Source organism: Myotis lucifugus, unplaced genomic scaffold (genome assembly GCF_000147115.1).
Source record: "Myotis lucifugus unplaced genomic scaffold, Myoluc2.0 scaffold_349, whole genome shotgun sequence".
Lineage (NCBI taxonomy): Eukaryota > Metazoa > Chordata > Mammalia > Chiroptera > Vespertilionidae > Myotis > Myotis lucifugus.
The window spans coordinates 502,777-528,932 of record NW_005871397.1 but is presented as its reverse complement, the minus strand read 5'-3'; the positions used below and the strand labels follow the sequence as shown (position 1 = coordinate 528,932).

The 26,156-nt window shown below is 38.9% G+C and overlaps 1 protein-coding gene across 1 annotated transcript in view; it reads left to right on the top strand.

Moving 5' to 3' along the window:
- Positions 1 to 675: 675 nt before the first annotated feature.
- TXK (TXK tyrosine kinase) overlaps positions 676 to 26,156 on the top strand; it is a 39,242-nt gene continuing 13,761 nt past the window's right edge. The window contains exons 1-9 of the mRNA XM_006101273.3: positions 676 to 746; positions 1,943 to 2,045; positions 2,783 to 2,988; positions 6,278 to 6,343; positions 12,585 to 12,639; positions 16,273 to 16,352; positions 17,274 to 17,401; positions 20,573 to 20,647; positions 24,362 to 24,533. Coding sequence (XP_006101335.1) covers positions 676 to 746; positions 1,943 to 2,045; positions 2,783 to 2,988; positions 6,278 to 6,343; positions 12,585 to 12,639; positions 16,273 to 16,352; positions 17,274 to 17,401; positions 20,573 to 20,647; positions 24,362 to 24,533 — 956 coding nt within the window. The remainder of the gene's footprint in view (positions 747 to 1,942; positions 2,046 to 2,782; positions 2,989 to 6,277; positions 6,344 to 12,584; positions 12,640 to 16,272; positions 16,353 to 17,273; positions 17,402 to 20,572; positions 20,648 to 24,361; positions 24,534 to 26,156) is intronic.

Sequence of the window (26,156 nt, the reverse complement as noted above, 5' to 3'; positions counted from 1 at the left end):
TGGGATTTATTTACCTTCTATAATTGAAACTTTGTTGCTTTCAGTGGAGCTCAGAGCCAGGCCGTGGCAGGCAGGGAAGCTTGGCTTCCTCCATCACTGGAGCAAGCAAGCCTCCTGCTCGCTCCAGCTCTGTGGCTGCCGGCCGCCATCTTGGTTGTGTTAATTTGCATGTAGTTGCTCTGATTGGCTGGTGGGCATGGCTTAAGGTGTAGCAAAAGTACGGTCAATTTGCATGTTTGTCTTTTATTAGTATAGGATATAAAATATAATAAATATTTTTTAAGGACATGTGATGACCTAATTCAAAATCACTGTGAGCAGATTCTCTAGGAGAATGTGGTGGAAGTCCATTCTTTTGTGCGTTTGCTAGCTGACATTAGCCCTGACCAAGATAAGGTAGAGCGTAGTGGTCATCATTCGCAGACGGAGGAAACTGCACAAACCAGACCTGGCGAGAAGAGCCTGAGAAGGGAAACCACATTGGTCGGGGTGCCAGTAACTTGCTTTCGTGGCAGGTTTTCTCCTTCCGCTGGTGAAGGAGGGCATGGTCGGACTTTGCATACGTTTTATAATAATTCCCATCACCCTGCAGTGATAGGGGATTTCCTCCTTTGGAATAGCACCCCAGTCTCATCTATCGGCTATCATGGACCCATGGCTTTCTAACAGTTGAGAATGCTCTGCTTTTCAGATAATACCATCCAGTCGATTTTCTGTTGTTGCTGTTGCTGTTCCGTGCAGAAGCGGTAAGTCTTGTTTCCGAGGCCAACTACTTGGAAATGAATGCGTTCAGTTTCGAGTCTCCATGTCTCTTTGTATCTGCTGTTGCCTTATCCTGGGAAACTCTTCTCCCGTTTTTTTCCCCTCTTAAATGCCTAGTTATTTAAAGCCATAGATCAAATGTCAGGCCTTCTGTGATCCTTTCTTAATCCTTTTGGGTTTAATTGCTCCTTCGATTGTCTTTCCAAAGCATGCAGTTTGGTTCTTTATTTAACATTTATTTCATGTGTCCTATTTGTATGTCTGTGTTCCACTGTATAATTTTACGGGCAAGAATTCTGTCTTATTCATTTGACTATCTCCACCAAAACTATACTTTGGTGTCCAGCAAATGATTGTATAAGAATAAAATCCAAAGCACCATGAAAACAGTCACAGCTAACATTTAATGGGAGTGTTCCATATGTCAGATTGTGCTAAGAGGTTTGCATTTATTAGCTCAAGTAACTCTCAAAGCCACCTATGGATTTTTACAATCCTCATTTCACAGATGAGGAAATTGAGGCTTAGAGAGGTTACATTGCCTACCCAGGGCCACACTATGAAATGGTAGAGCCGGGATTTGAACTCATGCTCTTAATTACTATATCATGTCTACTTATAACAATAGATGCTATCAAATGAGGTAATGCATGTACAATGAGTAACGCTGTGCCTGATACAGAGTGTTACATGATCATGTTTATAATTTTATGCCTTTAACATGGACCAGACTTTGTATTGGGCATGTGACATGTTTCCTCAATTTTATTTCATAACAACTCTATGTGCTCTTAGCACCTCTAGTTTCCAGATAAGAAAAATTAAATTCTAAGAGGTATAGTAACTTTCCCAAGGAAATGGTCTTCATAATTAAAAAAGCCTCGGGAAAGAGACCTGGATTTTTTGTACTAGTTTTGGGATGATCTAGAGCAGTGGTTCTCAACCTTCCTAATGCCGCGATCCTTTAATACAGTTCCTCATGTTGTGGTGACCCCCAATTTCATTGTTACAAATGGAACATAATTAAAGCATAGTGATGAATCACAAAAACAATATGTAATTATATATGTGTTTTCCGATGGTCTTGGGCGACCCCTGTGAAAGGGTCGTTCGACCCCCAGGTTGAGAACCGCTGATCTAGTGTAACATGATTATTTTTTTATTTATTTTTTAATGTCAGGCAAGTGAGAACACAAATAAGCCTGAGCAATGATGAAGAACTCTCAGAAAAATACATTCAGCCTCGCAGACAGTGGTTCAGTGAATTGAGAAGTAAGAAGCAAGTGAGTATCATCTTGATGGGTGGTAAGGGTGGGGGTCGAGGAAGCTTGCGTTTTTAGGATCTGCTCTAGTAGGTACTGTTTGCTACCATGCCCAGAACCTAGTATCGCGCTTGGCACATAATAAGGGCTCAATAAACATTTAGCAAATGAATTTTCTAGAAGAAATTAAAAGAAGAAAAAAAAGACCAGTTAACATAGCCTGCTCAGCTATATTTTGGAAGAACTTGAAACTGGACAGTGAATAGGGAAAAAATGTATTCTGGCTACTGCCCTTTTGAGGCCAGGATTAGTTTTCAGTCCAGTGTTGGGAGAAACAGTGTTCTTAGGAAGCATGGTAAAGCCAAACACAAGCTTACAGCACCTGAAAGAAAAGAGCTGCTTTTCTTTTTCCAAGAGAGAAAAAACCCATAAGATAAAGTGAAACTATTGGGGAAGAAATCAAGGGAAAAAAATATCCAATGTAAAAAAAACCCAAAACAAAATCAATGCAATGCTGGCAACAGAATGTGTGATCTTGAAAATTTCCAAGCGATGAGTGTGTTGCTGGATCCGAAAGTTGTTTTATAGTTGGTCATTTCCTACGTTTATCCCACCCTGGCTTCTGCTCTGGCACAGCTGGATGGGAGAAGGGAGGCAGCAGGCAAAGATGCTCTATGCCTCTTCTTGATTAGTACAGATCATGATCAGTATAGATTGTTAAAACAGTGGCACGGCTACTCACTGCTTGGTTTTCACAGTCCAACAGGGGCCGTGTGCAACCGTCAAAACGCAAGCCGCTGCCTCCCCTCCCGCCCCCTGAGGTTGCTGAAGAGAAGACCCGAGTCATGGCACTCTATGATTTTCTGCCCAGAGAGCCCTGTGACTTAGCATTAAAGAGAGCAGAGGAGTACCTGATCCTGGAGAAGCATGACACTCACTGGTGGAAGGCAAGAGACCGTTGGGGGTAAGACTGGTGGCTCGGTCCTTATCAAATACCTCCTCTTTTATCCCCTACAGACGTCTGAAGCATCAAGAGGGCTGTTTTCTGGCTCAGTTTCTCTGGGTTTATAACTTCCTTCTGTGTGAAATTAAACCTGTCCCCCCAGCTCCCCATGCGTAGGAGGGCATACTAGCACCATGATTTCAGCAGACTCTCAGAAGTAGATACACCTGGCTTCACATCCCAATGCTGCCTCTTACTATCCTGTCCTTTGGGCAAGTCATTTACCCTGTCTGAGTTTCCATTTCTTTTTTAAAAGATATGTTTTTAAAAATTGATTTTAGAGAGAGAGGAAGGGAGAGGAAGATAGAAACAAGGATTGGTTGCCTCCTACCTCCTGCATGCCCCCCACTGGGGATCGAGCCCGCAACCTAGGCATGTGCCCTGACTGCGAATCGAACCAGAGACCTCTTGGTGCATGGGTCAGCACTCAACCACTGAACCACACCAGCAGGACTTCATTTCTCTTTTTTTTTGAAATTGAGCTGTAATTGGCGTATAACATTCCATTAGTTCCAGATGTACAACATAATCTATAATAATAAAAGCATAATATGCAAATCAACCGAATGGCTGAACAGCGGAATGACCTTCCAGATGACCTTCTTGACGAAGCCGGAGCTGCGAGGGCCTCTAGTGATTGAATATTTGTATATATTTTAAAACAATCACCAGAAGAAGTTTAGTTAACATCTGTCACCATAGATAGTTACAGAATATTTTTTCTTGTGATGAGAACTTTTAAGGTTTAGTCTCGTAGTAACTTTCAAATATGCAAAACAGTACTATTAACTATAGTCACTATGCTGTACATTACATTCCCAGGACATTTATTTTGTCACTGGAAATTATATCTTTTGACCCTCTTCACCAATTGTTCCCACCCCCACGTCACTCCCCCATCTCTGGCAACCACCAAGTTGTTCTCTTTGTCTATGAGCTTTCAATTTTTAATGTAAAATACCTTTTAGATTCCACCTATAAGTGAGGTCATACAGTATTTGTCTTTTTCTCTGACTTATTTCACTTAGCATAATGCCCTAAAGTTCCATCTACATTGTTGCAAATGGTAAGATTTAATTCTTTTTTTTTTTTTTTCTTTTTTAATATATTTTATTGATTTTTTACAGAGAGGAAGGGAGAGAGATAGAGAGTTAGAAACATTGATGAGAGAGAAACATTGATCAGCTGCCTCCTGCACATCTCCCATTGGGGATGTGACCGCAACCCAGGTACATGCCCTTGACCGGAACCGAACCTGGGACCTTTCAGTCCACAGGCCGATGCTCTATCCACTGAGCCAAGCCGGTTTTGGCAAGATTTAATTCTTTAGTATGGCCAAATAATATTCCGTTCTATCTATCTATCTATCTATCTATCTATCTATCTATCTATCATATCACATTTTCTCTATCCATTCTTGCATTGATGGATACTTAGGTTGGTTTCATGTCCTGGCTATTGAAAATAATGCTGCAATGAAAATTGGGGTCCACATTAGTGTTTGTTTTTTTGTGTTTTTTTTTTTCCAGATAAATGCTCAGAAGTGGAATTGCTGGATCACAAGCTAGTTCTATTTTTAATGAGTTTTTATGTCTTTATTTATAAAGTGGGGATAATAATTCCTATAGGTTCCTATTCTGATTTACACTTTCTCTGGGAATTGGACGTGTTTGTTTGTTTTTTCCTGTTAGGCTCTAAGGCAGGAACAGAAACAGGCTCTTCCTTATTTTCATATTTCTACAATGACTAGTTTTGGAAGTAGGTGCTGAATTAAGCAACAAGGGAAAAAAGACCCTGGGATGCCAACAGACTTCACTGTGTCAGTTGCAATAGATGGTTAATGCCTGACTGAAGTCCTGGATAGAGAAGGATTCTGAGGAGTTTCTGGGCTCTCTGGGAGAGAATGCTGGCATTGATTTCTGATCTTTGTCAAGATTTGAAGATTATAAGTATGTAAATATCAGAAGTATTTATATTTCATGCCCTCTTTCTTTTTAAAAAAATATATTTTATTGATTTTTTACAGAGAGGAAGGGAGAGGGATAGAGAGTTAGAAACATCAATGAGAGAGAAACATCGATCAGCCGCCTCCTGCACACTCCCCACTGGGTATGTGCCTCCAACCAAGGTACATGCCCTTGACCAGAATTGAACCTGGGACCCTTCAGTCCGCAGGCTGACGCTCTATCCACTGAGCCAAACCGGTTAGGGCTCATGACCTCTTTCTTTATATTTTCCTGATTATTTGGTTGTCTTTCCAAATCTTAGTGTGACTCAACATGTGATAGAGATATTTCAGTGGGAATAGTTATCAGTGGGTTTAAGACTGTGGAAATAGCGACTCCTGCAGGTGGCCTGTTGGCATGATTCAGACCTAAACAACCAACCAACCAACCAATTAATATTTAACTTTAAAGTTAATAAGTGCATATAGTTCTTTATAATATGAAAACATGATAAATAATGCCAACGTTCTCAAAAATAAGCACCGTTATTCATTTAGTAAATCATTTTCAATGCACTGTCATGCACATATTGAAATATATGGTATTGTTTGCAGATTTAATTTATCTAAACCTTATCACACTTTATACATTGTTCTATTAGTTGCTTTTATTTCCCAATAATATGTCTTGGGGATCTTTTTGTCATTTCAAATGGAATTTGAAGGTGTAGATGTAGGAAAAGGGAATTCCTCACCCTGCGGAAGGGCGGGTAAATTGGTGTATCTTCCTTCTAGACAATTTGCTGTGTCTACTGAAAGACGCACATGCTTGGTGTCCTAGCAATTTCCCTGCTTAGTGTCTGTCTTAGAGAAATGCCCCTCCTTGTGAAAAAAAGGCACATTCAAGTATTTCTTCATCAGGTTGCTGTAATAGGGACGTGGCTAAACTAGAATATCTACTCTATCGAATGCTCTGCAGCAAACATTATCTTTGTAATTGAGCTGCTGTTAACCTGGTCACTGTGACATCCCAGTGGTCATGTAAATGCCCCTTTTTCTCTCTAAAAAGATTCTGGTGTCATAAGACACCTTTAAACTACTCACATGATAAGTCAGAATCTTACTATTTATTATTTTGAGATTCTAGTTAAATGTGGAAGTGAAAAACCTGTTTTCCTCTTTTAACAACTTCATCAGTAAAATGAATTTGACTTCCCTTCCAGCCTTGACATTTATAAGAATTGTTGCCATTATAATGCTAGAAACTTGGCAAAATTTTTATTTTTGCTTTGTCTTTTGTTATAGGAATGAAGGCTTTATTCCAAGCAACTACGTGGCTGAAAACAAACTAACCAATTTAGAAATTTATGAGTAAGTGTCTTCCAAAATACGCTCTATGGTTAATCTATGAAAATCAGCTACATTTTGTCAGGTTACAAGCTCAAATACTGTTTTCGGTCTGAAAAAGGAAAAGAAAGTCACACGTTCGGCAGCTCTAGTTCAAGAGGTCTTTGATCCTTACAATGGTTGATTCAGAAACTTCTTTTTCTTAAACTTATTTTTGTTTCGGTTTGTGTAGCCATTCTTTTTTGTTTTGGCAGTGACAGCATGAAACCAAACACTCGTCTTGCACTTGTTTTACTATGTGTCCTAAATGGAAAATTATTTTTAAAAGGACATTACATTTTCAATGAGTGGCAAATTGGACTTAATTTATAGACACGTTACTCTATTTTGGCTCCTGTTTTGAAATGTTTTAGAAATAGTTGCAGATGAGAACGAGGCCAGTATAGTTTGGAAGAACTCTTGGCATGTTTGCTGGAGTCCTGCTTAGAAATCTATTTTTGTTATATGGATTTGGAAGATCTTAGCAATCACTTGTTTAATCCCTCATTCTGCAGATCAGAAACTACGGTGGAGAGATTAATTTATACGTAGAGAGTAGCCGAGCTGGGAGTAGTCCTAGTCTTTTATAACTTCAGGATCAATTTGAGTTCTTGAGTGCCCTCCCCCGACTTAGATACTTGTTTTGCAATTAACATATGCTTCCAGCAGGTGGCAGTAGGTAATGAGTGGAGGCATTAAGACCCGTGCTTCTCTGAGAACCAGTGAGCAAATACAAATTGAATGAGAGAACCCCCTTGGTCCACCTTGCTACTAATTTAAGTCACCTACAGGCCAGACTCAGCATATCCCTTCCCTAAAACAAATCCAATTTTTAAAGAATTGGTGAATAACGTACCCTTTATTGGAGGGGAGAAACAGGTGACGGATGACCACAGGATACATGACACATCAACGTAACCTTACCAGACTTCTCTATTAGCTATGTCTCAAGCTAGATCTCTCTCCCACGTCACTCTCCTTGGCCCCATTAGAGGGTCTCTTCTCTCTTCTCCTTTCCTTCACTCCCCTCTCTTGACCTGCGTCATTTAGCTCTGCTCCGAAATTCCAGTCTCCACTCAGTCAAACAAAGCCCTTCGTGGCTGAACCCACCTTCCCTGGAAAACATTTCCACAACTGTCTACAGTTACTCACGGATGGCCCATAGGGGTGTCACCACTATCTCCACTAAAGCTGACCAACACAAACAGGTCTCTCTCTCTCTCTCTCTCTCTCTCTCTCTCTCTCTCTCTCTCTGTTTTTGTGTACCCTCTTGCTTTTTTCTCTTTAATATATATATTTTTTCAATTACAGTTGATACACATTGTTATATTAGTTTCTGGTGTACAACCCAGTGATTAGACATTTATATAACTTACAAAGTGATCACCCTGATAAATCTAGTACCCATCTGACACGACACATAGTTATTACAATATTATGGACTATATTCCCTATGCTGTACTTTACATTCCCGTGACTATTCCGTAACTGCCAATTTGTATTTCTTCATCCCTTTACCTTTTTCGCCTATCCTCCCAATCACCCCCCCCCCCCAACTGGCAAATATCAAATTGTTCTCTGTATCTATGAGTCACAAATAGGTCTCTTTGAAAGCCAGGTCAGGGAAGTTTTGTTTGGAAATCTCCCGCTAAGAAAAAAAAAAAAGGCTTTTTAAAAAATCTATCTATCTTTCTATGTCTGTCTATCTATCTTTCTATGTCTGTCTATCTATCTATCTATCTATCTATCTATCTATCTATCATCTATCTATCTATCTATCTATCTATCTATCTATCTATCTATCTACCAGAATCCCAATTTGGTTTTTCCAGGAGGTTAAAGGAGACATGTATAAAGGTACCTAACAGTGTCTGGGGGTTAGTGAATAGAAAATCACTAACCAGCAATCTTCCTTTCCTTTTTTAAAAATTTTCAATGAATTTGCTCATTGCTGCCCCTGTTTAGACCAGTTCAACAACTTGTTTATATTATAGATATTGGATCATTTGAATAAAACTACTCTGAGGTTAGAATAACCATCTCACTTTCTTGGGCCTTGATTTACGTGTCTTTAAAAGTTACTTTCTTTAATAACTCCAATTATAGGAAGACTGCTTTTTAGTTTTATTGCTATTTCTTAAAAAAAAGATTTGTTAGGATATAGATATAATAATCACTAAAAGTTATCAGCCACTCACTATGTGCCAAGCACTGTTCTAATGACTGTATAGAATTACTGCCCTAGGTCAAAGTCCTGTAGTGTGGACATAGAAATTGGGGGAAATCTGGGTTCAAATCCTCATATCACCACTGATTAGTGCTTTGGCTGCAGGCACTTGCCTAATGTCTCTAAACATCCGAGTGATCTGAAAACTGGGGAATAATACCTGTCCCATACAGTACAGAGTAAATGTTCAATAATTTCTAGCAATTATCATTATTTCCTTGAACTGTGAAAGTAACTAGAAAGGCATTTACAGTTTGAAACACCTTGCCCAGTATTGCAGGCGTACTCCATGTCATTCGTAATACCTGTCATTGTTACTTCAGTCCCCTGAATCACTTTATTTGTTCGATCTTTATTTATTGTACACTTATGCATTACCAGGTGTTAGCTTTCTCAGGCACTGGAGATGCAACACGGAACACCCAGAAGCAGTCCCAGCTTCATGAGACTTACAGCTTCATGGGGATATAGATATTAAACAACTCCAAATTCACAGATAAATATGAAATTTTAAATAAATATGTAGTGTTGGGAAGAAACAGTGTGGGACACTGGGAGAAAACAATGGGGAAGGAGGTATAATTTAGCAAACAATGAAGAAGGAGGTATAATTTAGCAAACAATGGGGAAGGAGGTATAATTTAGATGTTGGTTGGGGAAGGCTTTCTGAGGAAGTGACTTGAGGCTAAAGGTGGTAGGGGGTCCTCAGGGGAAGGAATGCTGTGTCAATGTGGGCTCTGACATCTCAGGGGAACATTTATAAGTAGAAATGTTTATGGCTATTTTGGTTTTAAATTAATATCCAATTATCAACAATACAATGTAAAAACCTAGTTTTCAGTAAGCCTTCAAATTTAACTTGTAAATCATGATATACTCTTTATAAATATGAAAAAATATGAACAATTACCTTATTTCAGACTCAACATATTAAATGTCCTTCAACAATCAGTCCTATTTATAAGTTCAGCTGATTAAATTTTCTGAAACATTTAACTGAATTAATAAACTGAATACATTCAGTTTTCTTTTTTTAGTACTTCACATGCCAGACAGGACAAATTTGCAACTGCCATAGCCCTTTGTAAGTCTTTCCATGATCCTGGACATCTAATAAATTTAACTTATGTGGTAAATCTAATAAATTAAACACATGTGAATCTCATCGAACCCTAGGTAAATCTAATAAATCAAGTTCTCTTAACCATGCAAATATTTTAAAAATGAGTCAAATTCCCTTAAACTTCAAATACCAAGAAAAGATTAATTATAAATTTTAAACCGGAGGCAAAACTCCAATATGCCAGATTCTTTTAAAATTATAGACGTTTTAAATAGCAAACATTGATTATCCTGAACTTTATATAAGTCTGATTTATCTCATGATCTCTGCACTGACTGCTTAACCTTCTCAGGGTTACAAAGTCACTTACTAAGAGAAGCAGACTTACCCTCTCAGGTTGAAGAGGGTTTGTAGGTTGAAAACTCAAGAGCACAATACTGTTACTTACTGATCGGAAATCTAAGACAGGGGCGTGGGACCTGAGGCTTACCTCTACACAAGATGTTTGTACTCAACCAGAGTTGGATATGCTGGATTTTTAAAATATGTCAATAGAAGCCTTGCCCCAAGTCCCAGGCCCACATCCTTTGGTATCAGTTTTATAATTAGTGTTGTCTAGGTGTAAGTTACAGCCTTACTGATTTAAAAAAACAAACACAACTCTTCTAACTTTTGCCATCTGACTTAATTCTGCAATACATGCCCAACCTCCCAAGTTATATTCATCCAATCTCATTATTGGCTGTGGAATCTTGCATTATTTTAAAGAATCCTAAATTCTTCCTATATTTGTATCTGGCTCTTTGGTTACAACTTTGAAGTCATTCTAATGACATACACACAGATTTTTAATTTACATTTAAACAAAATAACCTATTTACTTATATTATTTATCACTATAATAAATAAATAAAATACAAAGCAACAAAATGAACACTGATATGATGGCCAGTGAAAAACATTTAGAAAAAATGCATTTTATCTTAACTTTTTCTTATTTGAAGTTCCATTATGCAGTCTTTACTTTTCACAGATTCAACGTATTTTATTGAGCTATAATTGTTATTCTCCTTTTAGCACCCATGTTTCACAACTTAGCCAGTGGGGGCCCCTTGAAACTGATTCCCCATGTCTCTATTTCTACAACAGGAGGTCTCAGATTCACCTTGAAATTCCCTTCAAACTATGAATATTCATTAAAAAGTACTAAATGATAATCACAGTTGAACATCACAGTTACTCTTATTCCCATTAGTGATAAATAGTCATATTATTTTACTAGAATCATCCCTAATCATCCCTACTATCTATGGCTCGTTTTCCTTTTAAGGGCATTAGTATTTTTAATACCTGACCATCCTAATTTAGTGGCAGCTTTCTGCTGCTAGAGGTTAGGGGAAGTCCATGTAATAAGATCGATTCCATCCTCAAAGTCAGGTATGAGTTTCATTTAGCTACCATCTGGCCCACCCATTATGACTCAATGCAGGGCTATATGTGCATTCTTCCTTCCACTGTCCTTAAAAATAGTATTTCTGGTAATATTAAACTAGTTGCTTTTTAAAATCTTGTTTTAAAATGAAAGTTTTTCCATTTTTCTTTTTCTCTTTTTGGTTCTGTTTCCTTTTTCTTTCTTGTACCATGTTTGCTTACTGACTAGGTATTGTCATACAAAACTTCATGTTTAAGTTATAATATTATTTAATTATGAAAACTGTGTGCACTTTGGTATTCTAAAGCAGCGATTTTCAACCAGTGTGCTGCAAGAATTTTTAAAACATGCAATAACTGACTATTTAGTCAGGGGGCACTGACCTTTTTTCCTTTAGATTGTCAAAAAAAAAAAAAAAAAAAAAGGGCAACAACCAACACAATAATAGTCATCCAGTGTGAATGAGTCAAAATTTTACATATTTTTTTTTTCTGTCAGATTGGCAAAATACACAATATATATTTTGGTGTGCTGCAGAATTTTTGTGTGTGCCATGAAATGAAAAAGGCTGAAAATCGCTGTTCTAAAGTCTTATAGTGACATGTTTCATGCAGAGAGGTAGCAGAAAGACAGGGGGCAGAAGAGGACTTGGAGAATTTGAGGAAGGAAGGAATCCCAAGTGGCGAAGCTCAGTGAGTGAACAGGGAATGAGGAAAGATGGGGCCGGAGAGGGGGTGTGGAGCAGGGTTATATAGATTGTTCCACTCACTAAACTGCTCACTTTACTGCAAAGTAACATACTTGGGAAAGTCACGTAAGTTAGAGTGGGTTTTAATTTTGGAAAGGTAACATAGCACATACAAAAACATGCAAATAAGAACTTCCTGAGAAGAAAGAAACAAGTATTTTTTTAGTTTGTCTACCAAAACTCAACGAAGTGTTTATTGAAGATGATGACTTCTTTTTTATTTTTTAAATTCTCGCCTGAGGATATATTTTTATTGATTTTAGAGAGAGAGGAAGGGAAAGGGAGAGAGAAAGAGAGACATTGATCAGTTGCCCCCTGTACCCTGACCGGGGATCAAACCCGCAACCTGGGTATGTGACCTGCATGGGAATCAAACCCACGACCTTTCGGCGTGTGGAACAACACTCCAACAACCCAGCCGCACTGGCCAGGGTGAAGATGACGACTTCTTAACCACATATCTTTCATGGAAATTTTTAGGAGGTTAAATTTTTCAAAATTACATACTAAGTGTGTGCCAGGAAGTTGAAGTGAGATAATAGAATAAACTTGCAACTAATAAAACTCCACTAAACTAAATTAACTGGCCCATAATAGTACATTATTGTTTATGTGAACTTAAAAACCCACTCTATATTCTAAAAATCAGTTCTGGAGTAAGTTTTTAAGACAGAAATGGAGCAGGGTGTTTTCTTTTTTCTGAAAAAAAAGAAAAAGAAATATACAATTTAAAAATTATTTTTATTGCTTTTACAGGTGGTACCATAGAAACATTACCAGAAATCAGGCAGAACGTCTTTTGAGACAAGAGGTAATTCAATTTATTCTTGAATAAATCTGAATATTTTCAAAATTTCCATGAGGGCTGCATTGTAAAGAAAGACCCAACTAAAAAGTTTTATTGCTTCCTGTTCTTTTTAGTTTTAAAGTATTATAATTTCATCTCTATACACATTTTTTTCTCTACACATTTTTTTGATATACACTAGTTGTCCTTGTATCAGATTATGTTTTTATTGATTTTCATTATAACTTTAGAAACATTTTTCTGAAATGATTTCAACACCAACATTTTACAACTCCCTCATCTACTCCAAAGTGCATTCTACCGAACAATCCATATTTGAATGGCCCAAACACCTTTGCTTCAGTGCCAATCAAATATACACCCTATCCTCATGAGCTTAGCTTAGGCTCATTAAAAACACAATAAAAAAATACATGGTGCTGCACCTTCTTTGATCTTTGGGAACAAAGGGAAGAGTAAGGTAGCCAAAATATCAAGCTTGGTCAAGACTGATCATTTAGGTTAAAACAAAACAAAACTGCATAGAGCAGTGATGGCGAACCTTTTGAGCTCGGCGTGTCAGCATTTTGAAAAACCCTAACTTAACTCTGGTGCTGTGTCACATATAGAATTTTTTTGATATTTGCAACCATAGTAAAACAAAGATTTATATTTTTGATATTTATTTTATATATTTAAATGCCATTTAACAAAGAAAAAACAACCAAGAAAATGAGTTCGCGTGTCACGGGTTCACCATCACTGGCATAGAGTTTAAATTTCCAACTGACGGTAAACATTAACTGTGGGTACATGTGGAGTCAAAACTAGAAAGTACGTACAAGGTATTTGTGTCATTACACACTGCTGTCGGATGTTGAGGAAATCTAGAAATATAAGTGAGAAAGAATCAGTTCTGTAACTAAAAACCCAATGCAGGAATGGCTCAGGACACAGGGAGGGTCCAGGTAACAGCTGGGGGACATGCAGAGAGAGCATGAGGGACACAGACCGAGCTCACCTCATGGGAGTGGGCATGGAGGTTGGAGGCCAGGCCTGGCTTCACTGGCTAGGAGGAAATGGAGAGTGCCACAAAGGTGGTGTCCTGGCTTTCAAAGTGATCTTAGTAGGTCCAGAATGAGCAAAGAAGATGGATGAGAGGCGAGCAGAACCGGAGGAGGGAAGTCCAGAAGTAGATCCACGGTGAGCCAGGTGATCACAGGTAACATGGCTGTGCAGGTTCAGCGTGAGTGGTTCTGCATCTGAGAGGAAGCCTGACAGGGCGAGGGTCTGACCTCCCCACAGGCTAGGACAGGGAGTTATGTGACAACCCACACACAGCCTAGATATCACCGCATGCAGTCACATCTGGCCATGACATTTCCTGATGAAATAGACATTTGAGCCCATCCTCTCATCTTTCTTGTCCTCCCCCACTCCCCAGAGGCAATCACGGTAGAAGAACATTTCCCATTTTGTCCCTATGTTTACATTTTTATCATAGATTGTGCAATAAGCAAACTGTAGTGTTATTTTATGTGTTTTAACGTTTAACATAAAGGAGGCCATATGTGTTGATTTTTTAAATTAAGCATTATATTTTCAATTTTATTCAAAAGGGTATAGATAGATCAAACACATTCTTGCAACTACTGTCTACTATTTCATTATATGAGTACTAGAGACCTGGTGCATGAAATTTGTGCACAGGTAGGGTCCTTAGGCTTGGCCAGTGATCAGGGCCAATCTGTGGGGCGATCGGTGGTGCGATGATCGGTGGTGGTGGTGGGGGGCTGGCACACGCCTTGGCTGGCCTGGGGCCTGTGGGCTGGGGGCAGCTCCTGCATTGAGCATCTGCCCCCCTGGTGGTCAGTGCACATCATAGCAACTGGTCATTCTGCCAGTCGTTCCACCATTTGGTCAATTTGCATATTAGGCTTTTATTATATAGGATACCCAAACATATCCATTTCACTAGTGATAAACATTCAATTGTTTCTAATTTCCTACTATCACAAACAGTGCTGCAGAGAACTTCTGTGTATGTTTCATTTGATATGCAAAGGAAGGGGTTTCTTTCAATTATACCCAGAAATGGAACGGTCTGGTCAGGGGTATGTGCACATTTAACATTACTAGATATTATCAAATCATGATTCAAAGTACTTGTACTAGTTGAAACTCTTCCAAGGAATGAGAAAACTAGTTTCCTACATTCTTGCCAACATTTGGTATCTGCCTGGCATTGAGTAAGAAATTTCATATATATTTTGAAATGTGCATTTCTTTGATAAACATCTCGATTGAGTAACTTTTCATGTGTCTGTGGGCCAGTGGGCTTTCTCTGCTGTTACATGCCTATTAATAGTCTTTGCTCACTTTTCTGTGTATTTGTCTTTTAAACTGACTAATGCGTGTTTTAAAAATATATTCTGAATACAAATCTTTTGTCAGTTATGTGTTACAACCATATTCTTCTGGTTTCTGGCTTAAAAAAAAAACTTTATGCTGTTTTCTTATACAGAATTTCTAAAAATGTTAATACCAAATCTCTCAATATTTTTCTTATGATCTCTGCTTTTTTGTTTATTTGTTTATTATAAGAAATTCCTCTCTCTCATGAAGTAATAAAGGAATTGTATGTTTTATTTTAAATGTTTTTAAAGATTTCACATTTAGGCCTTTCATTTGGAGAGAGAGCTAGATTTTACCATAAAAGGTTCTTTGGTTTGACAATTTGAGCAGGAAATGGGGCTTGTCTCTTGGTAAGCATCTGGAAGGAAAAGGAGACTGCCTTCTGGACTGTGTCACCTTGATGGCCAGGCCATACTGTGGGTTGTGCAGCTCTCAAGCAACTTATTGGCAGCACTTCACGGGTGTAAACTTTCATGGCTTTGACAAGATTCTGAGATATTTTTCTCTCCACAAGTGTAAACACCCTCAATAAAGCAGAAGCATTTTAAAATAACAAACACACACACAAAAAATCAAATAAAACTGCCCAACATTCAAGATTATTTAAAAGCAATTCGCAGCTTTATTGAGATTTTCCAAAAATGTCAGTGGAGATGCAATTCATAATCTAACATCAAACTTATTATAATGTTCTTTCCTCTTGCCGTATCCCTTTTTGTGTCTCCCATACCCAGAGCAACTGGAATGGCTCTCCTCGCTCCTCTCTCCCGACTCCCCCAAATTTATTCCCTTTTCTTCCTTATTACAAACTCTGGTCTCCGTTCCCTCTCTGATCCCAACAATTTCAGATGCATTTCTCCCTCCCTCCTTTGCCCCCACCTGTCATTTTCTTTCTTTTCTTCCAAAGTACAACTCTGTCTGTTCATCCTACTCATCAGCTGTTTCCATCTATCATCCTGATCAATGTAACAAAAATAACTAAATGGTGGTATACATGGTTGTCAAATGCAGGATTTTGCTTAGGAAAACTAGGGGCAAAGTTTGAAGATGCTCATATATACAAAAAAATCTTTGTCCTAAATGTATGTTATTTTATAGGTATTATTTCTAAGCCTGTACTTGTAAACACAGTCTCAGGCTTTTATCCTAAGTCAGTATGGCTTTGGTTTTCATTACTGAGATGTGGGTTTGTCTTCCTTTCTGATAAATGTAAACTCTTGCAATGAATGAATTGTTTTGCAGTCCAAAGAAGGTGCATTTATTGTCCGAGATTCAAGACATTTGGGATCCTACACAATTTCCGTGTTTACGAGAGATAGGAGGTAAGCCATGGGGACTTTGGTCACTGTAGAAATAACAACTCCTGGGACCGCCCTTTTCAGGGAGGCACCGTCACTTACAGGATGTAAGCGAGAGCCCCGCATAGGGAGATTACTAGACTGGAAATTAGGACAGACCAGTTCAGTTTGTATCCCTAACAAGATCTGTGTGTGGCATCGGGTGTTACTTAAGTTCTCTCTTCTCCTTTTCTCAACCATCAAGTGAGGAGGCTTGATGAGTTGTTGCCCAACTGGTGGTGCTTTCCTCATATCCATTGTCTATCCTGGGTCTACCTGCGGAGTTCACCTGCCCTCAGGAAGCTTCCTGTGTCTCTGCCAAGGATGTTCTCTGGGTGAGGGAACGCATGGTCCCCGTGGCTAGGCCGGCCGGACGTGCCTGAGGATTAACATCCTAGGAGCCACCCTCCCCCAATGGGGAGCAGGAGCTGGTGGATAAGACCTCGGCTTCTTTGTACTTTAGTGGGACAATTCCAAGGTGTGTTCCACAGTCTCTCAGCTTCCGATAAGGATTAAACTCCGGTTGCCCGTGGCAGAGCTGCTCATCAATATGCCCTGTATTGGTTTTCCTCCCTTCTTTGTCTCACATCGCCTCACACCCCTCCCAGTGCATTTCTTCATTCCTATAACATACTTGATAGTCAATAAACACTCACGTGCCCATTAGGAGATCTTGTTGTCACCTAGACTTTGGCTGAGGTTATGTTTGATTCTAAGGCTCCAATAAGACAGCTGAGGAATTCTCCTGGGATGGGAGGGACCTGTTTAATTTAACCCAATCCGCGCTTCGGTGTGTAGTGTTGCCAGGCTAAGGGTTTGAGAGGTGGAGCCCTGTTGCTTAATGAATTGATTTAGTTCCCAAGTGACCTTTTATTTGTTTACTAATTTACATTTTATTGATTGTAGAAGCATGGAGCCTACCATCAAACATTACCAGATTAAAAAGAATGACTCCGGAGAGTGGTACGTGGCTGAAAGGCACCTCTTTCAGTCAATCCCTGACTTGATTTGGTATCACCAGCACAACGCCGCTGGTAAGTCAGGAACTTCAGGCTGGGAGAGTCAGCCAGGCTCTCGATGGGCAATGCATCTTTGGTCTTAGACACTTTACACATATCCCTGCAAAAATGTGTAAGAGCTCGAAATACAACGTGCTTCTGAACAATTCCCTTCAGTGACGCTTCTTTGGTTGTCTAGTCAGGGAGCAAGAGATAGGTCATTTTTTTACATTTCTGCCAAGTTAGAAAAGCAATAGATGACAGAGAAGCAAAGGCTATTGAGTCATTCATTATACATTTGTTCTTAAAATTTATGCAGGGCTAAATGTAATAGGATTTCCAATGTCCCAATGGCCTCCTTTTCCTTGCCCCATAAATTTGCTCTCTATTTTAGAAGATTACAATAGAAAATTTGCTCTCATTCTCTGTTCTTTCTTGTTTGGAGAACAGAAGATGTTACACAGGATGCAGCCTTTCACTTATTACAATTTGGCTTAAATATACTGGAGGCATATTTAGCCCCCACCCCCAGCTATTGTTTGCAATAATTGCTATTCATACAAGCCTATCATCTATGGAAAGATGTAGGATTCCAGAAAGTTCACCACAATTGCAATCACATCTCTGGCCTTCAGCCCTCATCAACCTCTGCTAGACCACTTGGAGCCCATGGGGGAATCCTCTTACCTCAGTTTTATAGAATTTGGAACCCACTGTAACTTTTCATATTTTTTTGACTTCTTGTCATACAATACTATTTTAGATTTTTCTCATGAAAAGTTGTATTGACAAAATAAAATCTCTTTTGGAAAGTGGCCACTTTTCCATTGTACTGGTTCTAAATATAAGGAATAAATCCAAGGACATTTTATCCACTTATGGGAATGGGATGAGTTCTCATGAATATTCCAGGTGGTCAAGGGAGTTTGATTAGAGAGGAAGTGACGTTTCTGAGCGGGGCCAGGGAGGGTAGCCCTTTGAATCAGGAGACCAGTTTTGAGTTTTCCCCTTCACACACCTCTTTCTCCTTCCTTCAAAGACAAACTTTAAGAAACTGAGTGGTTTTGGTGGTGAGGTTAAAAACAAAACAAAACTGAGGTAGATCAGGATGTACCGACATGAAAAGATGTTAGTGATAAGTTATTTAGTAAAAAAAAAAAAAAAAAAAAAAGTACAAAGCAATATATTTAGTGTGTAGTCTTATTTTTGAAAAAATACACATTTGCACATATATGTGTACACAGAAAAACTTGACATTTAGGTAATAATTTTTAAACTGATAAGGTTATAACAGACTACAAACTGTTAAGGTTTACCTCGGGAGAAGGAGATTTGGATATGGGAAGCTTTTCTTTCCTGCTTTATAAATTGCTTTAAGGTTTAATTTTTTTATTACCATATACATAAATTATTCTTACAATATATAAAATACCATATAGATAACTTTTAAAATAAAAAACCTGGGTTAAACCATAAAAACAATGAAAAGTGGGACTTGAAAACTTAAAACAATGGCTGCTATTTATTTATTTTTATTATTATTATTTTTTAACATATTTTTATTGATTTCAGAGAGGAAGGGGAAAGGGGGGAGAAAGAGAGAGAAACATCAATGATGAGAGAGAATCATTGATTGGCTGCCTCCTGCACACCCCACACTGGGGATCAAGCCCGCAACCCAGTCATGTGCCCTTGGCCGGAATCGAACCTGGGACCCTTCAATCTGTAGGCTGATGCTCTATCCACTGAGCCACGCCGGCCAGGCTGGCTGCTATTTATTAAAGAGAAAATAAGTAGAAAAGAAATACAGCAACAAGAAAGAAGGGTGATAAGAAGAAAGGCAGGGGACCCAGAAGGAACTCATTTATTGCAGACTTACTTGTGGCCAGACCCTGTTCTGAATGCTTTTATGTATATTTATTTATTGAACCTTCAGAACAATCCTATGAGGTAGGTGCTGTTGCTATCTCCATTTTACAGGTGAGGAAACTGAGGCATGCGTTGTGAGGTAACTTGCTCAAGGTCACACAGTCACTTAGTGTGTGAACTGAGATTTGAACTCCCATAAATCTTTGAAACTGTTGGAGCCACTGAACCTATGAAATCCGGAGTCTGCACACAACTCCTGCCATCACCTCCAGAAAGAGGCAAATCATGTCACTGGGGAATATTTTGGAGGGTCCACTTTTGGAAGAGGTTGTGCATCAAAACCCATGACTATCTTGTCTGTTTCTTGACCTCTGGTGAATTGAGCTCATGACCGTCCATCTCCTTAGCAGAAGTAATGGCAATGCAGACAGTGACAGACTTCTTCCTATCAGAGAGATAGACTATCATGACACCACTGGTAGTAATTCACAGCATAAAAACATTTGACAAAACCTTTTAAGTTAGAGGAAAGTGTTGGGGTCTTAAGGAAATTTCTTTTTATGTTTGTCTGGACCACGTGTTATAGAGACCCAGCTTGATGAAGGCTTGAACCTCAATTAGGTCTTCAGAGTCACTGAGGATTCTTAAGTGTCCTGACTGGGGATCAAAACCCAAACCCTGATGTATTGGGGACGATGCTCTAACCAACTGAGCTACCTGGCTAGGGCTCCAATGCTATTTTTTTTTAAATAAACGACTCTCAAAAAGTAAAATAGGGAAATGGTTACACTTAAGCGCTGTTTAGTTGAATAAATTGGTACAACTTTGGTAGATACCCTTTGATCACGAAACCACATTTTAAGGAATTTATCCTACGGCGATAAGTTGAGAGGTGCATACAAGATCATACAGCATATTTTACAATAGGGGAATCTTGGAAATAACTTTAAGGTCTATTTATAGTCATTGGTATACATCAGTTACCTGTTGATTGTATAAGCTTATAGCAAGACATTTATATTTCTGTAAAATGTATTAGATGTGTATAGTCTTTCAAATATGCCTATAGAGATTTTTACAAAGATGTTCATCAATAGTACTTCTCCAGATGTTAATATTTTGTGAGGGATCTTTATTTCATCTTTGTATGTTCTTGAATTCTTTAATTTGTGTTCAATGAGGATATCTTATGTAATGAAAAATGTTTTTCAAATGGGAAAAATAAGCAAACAGACTAAGTAGGATAGTGCCTTATTTATGTAAAGAATGGTACTATCATTTAGTATGTTATTTATATTAGTAACTAGGCTTGAAATGCTGATTTCTCTTTCTCCCTAGGTCTCATGTCCCGCCTCCGTTACCCAGTTGGGCTGATGGGCAGCTGTTTGCCAGCCACCGCTGGTTTTAGCTATGGTAAAGTAGACACATGTGCTCCAGTAAAGCACCAGACCCAGTAAAGAATTTACCCCAAGTTCCCTCCATGTTCTTTAAGTTTTCCGCTCTCTGAGATGTCTATTGAGTTACATTCCTTCTCAAAGTTTAAAACCCCTTCTGAGATATTTAATTATATGCATCTCCTAAGGACAATTTAAACTTTGGGGGGAAATGTTTCACTTTTACCCCAAATTTTACTATTAAGAGCCCTTTTGATAAATTATAGTTCTTTTCATTTGAGTATTTGGGCTGTTGCTCTCTGGTAATATGGGTTTCTGGGAAATGATGCTCTCCAAGAGAACCTGTTAAAATGAACTGCTAAAAGTGTCCGCATCCCTTTTTTTAAACAGCACAAAATCTGGACAAAATTTGATTTTAACTATTTTCTAGCAAATGGGTTATTTGCAAATCTGTGAGAATACATAGAGATAAAGAATCCCATGTTCTAATTTGGTGATGCTTTATTCCTTTAAATTTCTCTCATTAGTGGGACTCAGAATATACTGGGAAAAATGATAACACAATTATATTGTGTAACAGGTAACCAAGACTCAAGGTCTCTATGTTAATTGAGATGGAAGAGTGATTTCAGGGTGTTATGGGTACCTGGATTCTTTCCTTGCCCATAAATACTATCTCTCTCTATATATATAAGCCTAAGGAATCGTTATGACTGGTCAACTGAACGACTGATCAACGGGTTGCTATGACCACCAGGGGTCAGACTCTTAATGCAGGAGATGCCCCCTGGTGGTCAGTGCACTCCCACAGCCAACCTCCTTCAGCCGGCCAACCTCCCGGGGTCCCTGCCCCTGGCCAGCTGGTCCCGATCAGCCCTGATTGGCCACGATTGCCAGCCAGGCCGAGGGACCCCACCTGTGCATGGATTCGTGCACCGGGCCTCTAGTATATAATAAAAGTTCCACCATTAGCAATTTAAGTTACAATGGCCCTAATTTTTTTAAACTAAACTCAATTTTTAACATCCAGAACAGTGTACAATTTATTAGTCTATTGCTCAGTTAGTTTTGCCTACTTTACTCTAAATGGAATTGGACACCATGTGTTCTTTTGTGCCTGGCATCTTTCTCTCAGTCCATACATCAGCTCACTCATGGTGTTGGGTGTGGTTGGTCCATTTTCATTGTGTTGTGTGGTGCATGACTATACCACAATGGATTTTTTTTTTTAGATGGCCATTTGGGTTATAACCAATTTTTGTCTCATATATTATGAATATTCTTGTATGTCTTTTGATGAAGTTCAGTACACATTTATACTCCAATATTGTATATATACTTAAGGGTAGAATTTCTGGGTCATAGGATATGCACTTAGATTTCATCAGTTTTCCAAAGAGCTTAACGAAATTACATTTCAATGAACAGTATACGGAGTTCCAGCTGCTCCATACCTTCCCCCCTTGCCAATATTTGGCATTCTTGTGGTTTTTGTTTTTGTTTTGTTTTATTTTCACTTTAGCCAGTCTGGTAAGTGTGTAGTGGTATCTCATTATGGTTTAAATGTGCAATTCTCTGATGACTAATTATTTTGATCAAGTTCTCATAGGTTTGGGGGCCATTTGGGTGTTCTCTTTTGTGAGAAAATAAGTTCAACCCTCCCTGGTTTGGCTCAGTGGATAGAGGTCGGCCTATGGACTAAAGGGTCACAGGGTTGATCCTCAGTAGGGGGCGTGCAGGAGTCAGCCTATCAATTATTCTCTCTCATCATTGATGATTCTATCTCTCTCTCCCTCTCCCTTTCACTCTGAAATCAATAAAAATATATTTTAAAAAAAGATTGCAATTAAGTAAAAATGATTACAAAAAGAAAAAAAGAAAGTTCAGGTTTTTTAACCCATAAAAATAGGATTATCTACTTTTTCTAATTTATTTATATTCTGAATAGGCATTCTTTGTTGGCTACATGTTTTAGAAATATTTTCTCCCAGTCTGTGGCTTACCTTTTGATTCTCTTAATAAGATTTATTTGATGAACAGCATTTTTACAAGTGTAATTGTCAATATTTTCCTTTATGGTTACATTCTGCGGAATAAACCTATGTCAATCCCAAGGTCATGAATATGTCCTCCCATGTTACTTTTCAGACACACTTGCTATTTGGAGGGGGAGCACTTTGCAAAGCTGTAAGAGCCATTAACTCTTATAATTCTTTTAAATGCATTATTTTAAAGTTCCAGCAGATGGTGGTATTGCTATATAAAAAGAGATTCAAAAGATTTGATATTTCTCAGTTTTCAAGAGGTTTTTAAAAAACATTTTCCCCTCTGACTTGCTTCTATAGCAGTGATGGCGAACCTATGACACGAGTGTCAGAGGTGACACACGAACTCATTTTTTTGGTTGATTTTTCTTTGTTAAATGGCATTTAAATATATAAAATAAATATCAAAAATATAAGTATTTGTTTTACTATGGTTGCAAATGTAAAAAAATTTCTATATGTGACACGGCACCAGAGTTAAGTTAGGGTTTTTCAAAATGCTGACACGCCGAGCTCAAAAGGTTCGCCATCACTGTTCTATAGGATGAGAAATATGTAGTCACATAAATGTCACTTCAAACATACACACACACCCACACACACACACACACACACACACGTTAGAATCTCAACATTGGACATATTTATCAGATGGATTGATTAGACTTTTCCAAGGCAGAAAAGCCCTCTAGGAATGAGAATGGGCAGTAGAAGGAACTGAAATGGGGGAGGGAAGCCCAAACGTTGTCTCACAAGTTTACTCACTAGGACAAAAGCAGACTTTGGACATGAATATTTCAGGTCCCAGATCTTGTTTTGGTAGGTTTAGCTTGGAAAGGCACAGAACTGTGTTTTATCCTGGCTCTCTCTGAAAAGAGAAAGCATATTTTAATATCTATAATTCTTCTCCAAGTAAGTCAAGCTTATACTTTTGTTAATCCTCATCTGAGGATATTTTCCCAATGATTTTTAGAAACAGTGGAAGAGAGGGGGTGAGACAGAGAGAGACTGAAACATCAATGTGAAAGAGACACATCAATTGGTTGCCTTCCCTACGTGCCACAACTGGGGCTGGGAATTGAGCCTGCAACCAAGGTACATGCCCTTGTGCCCTTGACTGGAATTGAACCCAGGACCCTTCAGTTCACAGGCTGATGCTCTATCCATTGAGCCAAACCAGCTAAGGCTCAAGCTTGTATGTTTACTTCTTTTTTTTAAATCCTCACCCAAGGATATTTGTTTCCATTGATTTATTTTTTCTTCTTTTTTATTTTTTTTAGAGAGAGTGGAAGAGAGAGGGAAAGACAGAGAAACATCAATGTGAAAGAAACACATTGATTGGTTGCCTCTTGCATGAGCCCTGACCAGGGCCTGGGACGGGAGAAGTCTGCAACCGAGGTATGTGCCCATGACTGGAATCAAACAGGCTGACGCTCTATCCACTGAGCAAATTGGCGAGGGCTCAAGCTTGTATTTTTAAACTTGAATTCTGGAATTACACATTTAAGCCACAATGAGAGTATTAAAAATGATTGTAGGCCCTCTTCAATCATGTGTAAACTTTTTAACCTCTCTATAAAATAAGAGACTAGATCTAGGTGATCCCTAAATCTTTTCTAGCTCTAAAATTTTAGCAAGCTTTTCCCTACTTATAAAATGGATTTTTATTTTATTTTTTTGCTTTTCAGAAAAGTGGGAGATAGATCCATCTGAGTTGGCTTTTGTAAAGGAGATCGGAAGTGGTCAGTTCGGTGTGGTCCATTTAGGTGAATGGCGAGCACATTTCCAGGTAGCTATCAAGGCCATCAACGAAGGCTCCATGTCTGAGGAGGATTTCATTGAAGAGGCTAAAGTGATGACGTAAGCATAAAGAATACCCAGACAAATATCTTACAACACCCTGGTATCGTGGAAAGAACATGGATTTTGGAGTCAGTCACACCTGGATTTGTCACAACTCTGCCCAAGCTAGTTGTGTGACTTGGGCAAATTGCTTAACCTTTATGTGGCCTGGATGAGTCAGTTCACCTTTCCAAGCCTGTCAATTTCCTCACCTGTAAAATGGGGATGGTAATACCTACCTCAATGGACCAATGTGTGGATTAATTGATATAATCTAGGAAAGTGGCAAAAATGTGTGTTCGCTTCAATAATAGGCCTTAATAAGTGCATTTTTTGTTCATTTTCTCAGAAGCAAAAATGTTGACTTTGTCTTTATAGTAATACTAGAGGCCCGGTGCACAAAATTTGTGCATGGGTAGGGTCCCTAGGCCTGGTCAATGATCAGGGCCGAAGTGGGGCAACCAGCAGGGAAATTGGAGGGCCTCCACTGGCACCCCCCCTTGGCCGCCCTGGCACTGCCCACTCACTGGCCCCATGCCCCGCTGGTCGCCTCACTCTGTGGGGCAACCGGCGGGCTAATTGGCAGATCCCGCCTTGGCTGGCCTGGGGCCTGAAGGCTGGGGGCAGCTTCTGCATTGAGCCTCTGCCCCCTGGTGGTAAGTGCACGTCATAGCGACCGGTCATTCCACCATTCAGTCAATTTGCGTATTAGGCTTTTATTATATAGGATAAGGATAAAGTATTTGCTTTCAGACGATATAAGAATTCTGAACTTTAGGGGGGACAGGAGCAGGCTGGCAGAGGTTAATGTAATACTTTCAAAAATAAAGATTAAAAAAAATAAAAATAAATTTTACCTTGAGAAAAAAAATTAATGAAACTGAATGAAAGAAAAGAAAAGAATTCTGAGCTTTAACAGAAGTGGCTCTTTGTAGACCCTCACAGATCAGCATTTTGACTCAGCTGAACCCGTGGCTGTGTTTTACGTCTATAAACTGGCCTGGGCCAGGACAGATTGATAATGTGACACAAATCAAATCAACTTTAAGTATTTGTTCAACATTTACTTAAAAGGGACAACAATGTGGTGAAGAAAACCCAGATTACCCAGATTACTTAGATTCTGTTTTATTATCCAAAGCAATTTAATTCTTCTCCCAACTTGCAGACTGAAATAGAAAAAACCAACCAACCAATCAGAAAACCAAAAAACCAGAGGTGATTAACTGGACCCATTCTCCTTTGAAGGCAGAGCAACACTGCCTCTTGGGGCTCTAAAACCCAAACCCCAAGGGTCCTATCAAACTGTTCTCTCCATCCACTTACAACAAAATGATTTTCAAGGAAAGTTTTATGATAAACACAATTTTCCAGTGACATCAGCTTCCCAAAGATGTTTTTGTGCCTCTCAGCTGCCCTATTGGCCTTCGCTCCCAGATACTAACTGCATCCAAATATGGTTTTCCTGTATCTGAGACCAAAAGCTCCTGTGTGTTGGATTAAATAGGGGTAGTAAGAAAAGAATAAATAGGAGACATGTAAGTCAGGGACAGTTGAAGCCATACTGCAATTCCTATCAAACAAGAAAGAATTAGAGTTGTCTAATGTCATGAAGAGGGGATTCTTGAAAGTTTCAAGCCT